The sequence below is a fragment of the Engraulis encrasicolus genome, chromosome 3 (genome assembly GCF_034702125.1).
Source record: "Engraulis encrasicolus isolate BLACKSEA-1 chromosome 3, IST_EnEncr_1.0, whole genome shotgun sequence".
Taxonomy (NCBI): Eukaryota; Metazoa; Chordata; class Actinopteri; order Clupeiformes; family Engraulidae; genus Engraulis; species Engraulis encrasicolus.
In genome coordinates this window covers 31,397,189-31,404,688 of record NC_085859.1, presented here as the reverse complement: position 1 = coordinate 31,404,688, position 7,500 = coordinate 31,397,189, and the positions used below count along the sequence as shown (strand labels likewise).

Below are 7,500 nucleotides of genomic sequence, written 5' to 3'. Positions count from 1 at the left end.
AAATGAGAGTGCTGTCTTTGGTAGTCACAGTCTAAGGAGATCATTATGCTTTGGAGTTGAGTGTCTGGTATTTGTAACCACTCATGCTGTCTCAGTACTGAAATGGGTGTAAGCCGATATTTGACTCATTTCATTACTTGTAATCAGTCCATTCTCAATGAAACAGAAACCATTTCACTTTTGATTTTTCCCTCCGTTAACCTGTATATGACTGAAGAATTAATGTGGAATTCGACTGTAGAATGTCATCTCCTGCAAGATTTAAGTGCTCGGGCCATTAAGGCTAACTCGGAACTCATATATCTACACACCATTTCCAAAGTGATCTGTTTGTGCAAGATTCCTTTCTCGCTCCCAAGTTTTGACAAGATGTACCTGCACATATACTTTTATCTGCCCATTAAATACGCTTGTCATTTATGACTTCCTCTGTGAGTCCTCCTCCCCCAAAAAAGTGCCAGAGCACATCTTTTGCTGATTAATTCAGATATCTGACACTGGGAAAGGCAATAATAAGAACCTGAGCCACCACCAGTGGGAAAAAGAGTCTCGCGACTGTGACTGTGACCGCAGCCAAATCTGCGGCCGCCCCTCTCTCCAGCTGTAAATCAGGCCGGAGTGTGGCGGAATGCTGCGGATTTAATTTGGAAAGGGAGACGTTTCCCTGTTCCCAAATCACACCCCTCCTCCATCTTTTATACCCCCACCCCACCCCCAAGTCTTTCCCTGCCTCTCAGAGGTCTGTCCATGCTGGAATGTCAGGCACGTGATGTACTTTTTTCTGGGGCTGCGTTTTGAGCGCTGACACTTTCATAACGTGCCGTTGTGTTTTTCTTGTGTTTTCAGTTTTCTGGCATGCATGCGTGCGTGCGTGCGTGCATGCCTTTGTCTGTGTGTCTATGTGTGCCTATGCCTGTAGAGCATTGAGTTATTTCTGTTTCGCTGTGTAGTGATGGGGGAGAGCACTGGTTGATTACTCCCCCCACCAACCTGGCGGGTCGGGAGTCGAACCGACAACCTCTGGGATGCAAGTCTGACGCCCTAACCGCTCACCCATGACTGCCCTCTCACCCATGATCTGCATAACTCAACACAGATGTTTTTACTATTAATGCATACAAATACTGTATGTCTAACATGTCAGCTGGTATTGTACCATTAGGAAATAGTAGTCATGCTTCTATAATTATTAATGTTGTTGTATGTGTGTGTGTGTGTGTGTGTGTGTGTGTGTGTGTGTGTGTGTGTGTGTGTGTGTGTGTGTGTGTGTGTGTGTGTGTGTGTGTGCGTGCGTGCGTGCTAATACCACTGCAAGGTAAATCTGTATTTATCAGTGGATAGAAACCTACTGCCTGTGTGTACGGCCCATTGTGTTTACGTGTGTGTGTGCGTGTGTCTGTGTGTGTGTCTGTGTGTGTGTGTGCGTGTGTGTGTGGGTGCGTGCGTGCGTGCGTGCGTGTGTGTGTGTGTGTGTGTGTGTGTCTGTGTATCTGTGTATCTGTGTGTGTTTTAAAGCTCTAAAGAAGGTATCTGGTCCAATGAGGGATGTGTTCGCTCCGGCGGGAACCTGTCCTACTCCGTGTGCCTGTGCAACCACCTGACCAACTTTGCCATCCTCATGCAGGTCGTGCCCATGGAGGTAAGGAATGGAAAACCCAAGATACGCACGCACGTACGCACGCACGCACACACACGTACACACACACACACACACATTTTGATTATTTTACTTGGGAGGACCAATAATTATTGAGAAACAATACAGTGCCCCAAACAATATTAAAGTAGCAATAATGTGTCTTCTACATAAATACCTAAAACATCATACTGACCTGAAGCCTATTCTGGGATACAAGTGGCATCTCCTCCAAATATGCAGACTGGCTATAACTGCAGATATTGAACAATACTTGGCTATCTGTTTTGCTTTCTTCTTATTTAGTCCAGCTATTTGCAAACCTCTGACACACAATTTATGAACATGTCCAAGGCTACCATAGATAAGTGCCACCATGGATGTTTTGTAGCCACTTACACACACACACACACACACACACACACACACACACTCAGAAAGTCAGAGCTCACAAACACATAATGACCCAGCTACTTCCTGACTGAAGGAATCTCAAAGCCACTCTCTCAATACACACACACACACACACACACACACACACACACACACACACACACACACACACACACACACACACACACACACACACACACACATACACACATACAGTACACACAAACTACTGTATGCATAGTGCCTGTGTGTTTTTTGCTTGCCTGCGTGCGTTCTTGTGTGCGTATGTATATCTCTGGTGTTGATACATCTGTCTGTGTCTCTGTCTGTCTGTGAGAGACTGTCTCAACTGCAAATGCAAAACATTCTGTCTTGTTCTGTCTACTGTCCTGTTGTTGTTGAAAGACAAGACAGAGGAATCTACATAGTTATACCACTAAGCGATGCTGACTTAATAGACCAGAGACCAGAGGCACATCTCTGGGATTTTACTGACAGAGAGAGGCCATAATATTGGCCCAGCCATTTAGCTGTTTGGAGGTTTGGTGGTGGCGCTGAAACAATGGGACATGAACAATGAGAATTCTTGGAATGGGTAGAACAATCAGGCATCTTGGTCTCAGTTGGTTTTGCTGATTGAATGGTTGGGAGCCATGTAGAACAGTAATATTCCTCCCAGCCGTGTACTAAAACACTCAACCCAGAACGATACAACACCACCGCATTTGACACCGGGGTCAAACCAGATTCCCTCATCCCCACAACACACAGCTTGGGGAATTAAGCAGATGTTTGACCCAGTTCGTTACTACTAATCAGTCCTGTTTACAGCTTGTATCAGTAACATTCTCAATCATATTGATGGACAAAATGCAACCATTTCACTTTTGATTTTTCTAAATTTTGTGTCTTGGTTGATTGGATGGTTGAGAACATGCAGTTCATCTATGTAGAACAGTTTTATTTCCCTCAGCCGTGTGCAACAACACACAGCCCAGAATGATACAACACCACCACAGATGACCCGGAAGTCAAACCAGTACTCCCCCAGCGCCAGCACCACACCACACAATCATACGTCCTTCCCTTGTTATCAGCCTCCTGAGGCTGACGCTGGTCTGTGTGCTGTTCTGTGTGTTGATGTTCTATGCCAGTTCCCAGGAGCTTCTCCATTGAGGTTTTGGCCAGTGATGTTCAGTGCTCTCTCTCTCTCTCTCTCTCTCTCTCTCTCTCTCTCTCTCTCTCTCTCTCTCTCTCTCTCTCTCTCTCTCTCTCTCTCTCTCTCTCTCTCTCTCTCTCTCTCTCTCCTCTCAGTCGTGGTCAACTCACAGCATCAGTGCGGGCAGATGGTGGGGACGTTGCTGAGCGTGTGAAAATGCTAGCTAATGTGGTGGTGACTCGGGGCCTTTTCCGCTGGTGGTTTGTGGGGGACCCCTGGTCTGGTCGAGTCCAGTTTTAGTCAGGAGGGGTCTGGTCCTTTGTAGGGAGTAATCGGAGGGATTTGTTTGGAGGCATGCATGTGTGCGTGCATGTGTGCGTGCATGCACGTGTGTGTGTGTGTGTTGATGGACACTGACCCAAGTCTCCCTATTGTAGCTGGAAAGAGGCCATACTTGCAGCTCTCCCCCCTGTACTCCTCTTAAGTGTTGCTGAAATTAACGTCCACGATAGCCTCATATTAACTCCCCACTGTGGTTTCCTTTTAGCTGTCCAGTGGTTTTTATTTTTTCACTTCTTTCTTATTATTTTAAGCAGTCTGTTCTGATTTTAAGTAGCCTACTTTGTTAAATGCACAATTAAATAAATCAACACAGTGACAGGACTCACAAAACCTCACAAGAGCTTAGAGTTAAAGTGAAAAGAGTCTTGTCATATCCAAGATGTCACACTTAAACGCTGCGATACCATAGTTTTAGAATGAGAATAAACCAATGAAGAAGGAAGATATCAACAACACATGTACACATTTGGGATATGTAACTATAGTCACGCATTTACATTACTTAAAAAAAAAGCTTAGGTTTCCTTCTCCATGTTCCTTCACGTGTTCATATCATGGCTGCCAAGCTGCATACTAGATTTTGGCTGTTTTACACAGCAAAGTATTTTCTGACAAAACATGTCAGTCAAAGGCACCTGAAAGTGTTTTGTGCTCAATAAAGTTTGAAGCGAGCGTAGACCCCCTGCTCCCTATGTGTGGAGGGGAGTCCCTCTTCTCTTCTCATCTCTCTGGCTCGATCAGCCAGACAGCTCAGCAGTGTGCACCCAGTTGGTCCCGATTCCCTCTTTTACAGACCAGATGTGAAAGAGCAAGATCAGGGGGGGTGTGGACCTCTTCTTTTAGGCTCGACCCGTAAAAACATCAGAGCACCGTTCAAGTCACCCGTTCAACCTACCTCAGAACTGTGAAATGCTCTCCTCCCTGCTCTCTCCCTCGCTCTCTGCCTAGAAGTCCACTTCTTTCACCCCCCCCTCCCCTCCCCACACCTCTCTCCCCACAACTGTAGCTATCAAAACGGAGATTTTACTGACACAACAGCCTTTGTTTCCAAGGCAAACCATAGTGGGGGGAAGGCCGCTGCAGAGAGGGGAGGTATTGGGAGTGAGGGTTTGCATAAACAGCTCGGTAAATCTTCGGCACGATGCAGCGAGCGGGCTCCAACTCCAGCACTGAAGTGCTTTATTGCTCCCATGGTGTATCTGGATATTTTATTCCGGACTAATTGGAATCACAGTGTTGTTGTTGAACCGTGCACAGAGGAGACGCTTGTTGTCCGAGGCACTGGGCTAGGCTTGAGGGAGATGAGGCATTTTGTGATTTCTTTTGCTGAAGTCATCGCTGGCCCTGTCTGCAATCTCCTGAATGGGCAGTTGACCGTGGAGGTGAATACGTTGTGAGAAATGCTGGGGCCTAGACGACGCTGACCGCATCTGCAAACTTACATTCTTTTAGCTTAGTTCCCACAGTTGTTGATAATTGTAGACCGTTTAAAACCACAGATACATTCTTGGAGGACATTCTCTGGACCCGATTTGTCTGCACTTTGACAGACGAATCATAGAACAATATTCGACCACCATGTTTCTCAACTTTTTCACAACAGGGACCACTTCGCTTCTAAAAATAAAAGCCACATGTGAGGCCAGCAGAGCTCTGTATATGAATTGATGCAGTTTCACAGCCGTAGCAAAAGAGTGGGTTGAATATATTTACATAGCATAGCCTATGTATGTAGGAAGCTGAAAAGATAACAAATGTAACACGAGTGCTTATGTACTGTATCACATGTGATGCGACTGTAGAATAAATAGAATGTTCTAGAATATTCTCCGAAATTTTTTGACTATTACGCCGTTCAGTGCCACACAGAGGTGGTGCCAAGGCTGTTCCTTTGACTTAATGTGTGAAACATACAGCCCTGTAAGTGCCAGTCACCCAGTGGATTGGTCAGTCGGTCGCTCATGTCACGTCACATCATGGCCTCGCTGTCCCGGCCTTTTGATGCTATTCTCTCCCATCATACAGCTCTAATTAGTGGCTGTAGCTCCATCTCCGTAAAATCTTTTCGGGGAACGTCCCACTTTGGGGCTTATGCCAGAAAAGAAAAACCCGGATATATGGTACTCTCTCGACTCTTGACTTAACTTGACTCTCTAATCACAAGGCACGCTTAGGGAGTTAATGTGAAAGCCTACACACAGAAAGCCCCCAGAAATAGCTGCATACAGAGAAAAACAAACTGCCTCCTGCATGTGTGTGCAGCATCTTAACTAAAGAAGAAGAAGAAGAAGAAGAAGAAGAAGAAGAAGAAGAAGAAGAAGAAGAAGAAGAAGAAGAAGAAGAAGAAGGAGAAGAAGAGGAAGAAGGAGAAGAAGAGGAAGAAGGAGAAGAAGAGGAAGAAGGAGAAGAAGAAGAAGAAGGAGAAGGAGAAGGAGAAGGAGAAGAAGAAGAAACATGAAGGAATAAATAGTACTAAGTACTAATTTCCTCCAACTGGATGTGTCTGTTTTTTTCCCAGTGATGAGACCAAAAAACATGCATTGGTTTGGGGTTTCTGGTTGAGCGTAAGCTTTCATGTGCTGGTTTCTGACCCATATCGAAGGATATAAACATGTTGAGTCTATTAAATACTCTTCGGTGATAAATAATAATGTCATGACTGGTGTTTTGGGGTTTGTGGGTTTTGAGGAGTGTGGGAACGTCCGCGTGTCTCACAGCATCTCCCATTGGTTGTCTGAGGTCAGGGGCGCCGCTAGTAATCTTTGGCCATATGAAAGATAACAGATTTGGCATCACTTTTACTGTTAGACATCCTGGTTGTCTATTATTGGACATCAAAAAGCCCCTCTGCTAAGGTTAACTGTACCCCCTAAAGGTACTAATTTTGGTACTTCCATTTATCTGCGTGTAGTCACGTCTTTCTACAGGCCTATATATCAAAAATCATTTCATCCATCTATCCATCCATCCATTTCAGGGAGTCAAGGAAGTAAAGATTTGCACCAGTATATAATAGCAGAATTTGGGACCACATTCGTGCACAAGCTGCCGTGCATTGAATAACCAATGTTAGCATTTTGTTTTAGAACAACTCCACCCACGTTCACAAGGACCATTAAAGTCGATGTTGGTCTGTGCGTTGGTTGCACGGTGAGAGCCTGGTGGTGCCAGCTGAGACCTGACTCAAAGCTCCAGTGTTATATATGGCAATTGCCAGTAATTGAACTATAAAATAAAATGAAATGTTAAATCCCATCCTCCCCTTGTGCTTGTGACATCGCAAGGCATCATTGACGACAGAGGTTTAATTCCATCTCACAAAAGCACAATTCAAAGGCCATTTTCTCATTTGAAATTGGGATGTTGAATGGGGAACAGTCCCCCAAAAGCGGTTGTGGAGGCTGACAGTGGAGAACCTTTGTTTTGTCTACGGAGGCAGGGCGTTAGCGAAGCGCCATGCCACAATTAGAGGTTGAGGACGGGAGTCAGGTTAATGGAATGGAATGTCACCTCCGACAACTAATATGTTTCTTCCTGTTCCTGTCTCCACAGCTGTCCAAAGCCCACCAGGTGGCGCTTTCTACTATCAGCTACATCGGCTGCTCCATCTCCATCTTCTGTCTGGCCATTACGCTGGTGACCTTCGCCATACTTTCGTGAGTATACATAAACTACATACATACATTCACGATGTGATGTTAACCATATGTTTCCCATATGAGACTCCCAGAGAAGCCCCCGTTGTAGGATTTGGATGAAATGGGGTGCATGGGGTTTGGCTCAGAGCCAAGGGGCTTCAGGGTTTTTCTCTCTCAAAAGCACTTCTGTGCATTTCAGATTTCAAAAAGTACGTTCTAGTCAGGAAATCCATCTTGATTCTTTGTGGATGCAGACGTTTTCAGGCAATAATGATTTAACAGGGTGGAATATATAAAATTCCTCTAAGTGGTGGGATTTGCCTAAAATCCTA

General features: G+C 45.2%; 1 protein-coding gene across 5 annotated transcripts in view; it reads left to right on the top strand.

The window, feature by feature from the left end:
• Nucleotides 1-7,500, top strand: part of adgrd1 (adhesion G protein-coupled receptor D1) — a 106,325-nt gene that overhangs the window by 81,286 nt on the left and 17,539 nt on the right. For all 5 annotated transcript variants that reach the window (XM_063195217.1, XM_063195214.1, XM_063195216.1 and 2 more), the window contains 2 exons: nt 1,516-1,639; nt 7,083-7,186. In XM_063195217.1, coding sequence (XP_063051287.1) covers nt 1,516-1,639; nt 7,083-7,186 — 228 coding nt within the window. The remainder of the gene's footprint in view (nt 1-1,515; nt 1,640-7,082; nt 7,187-7,500) is intronic.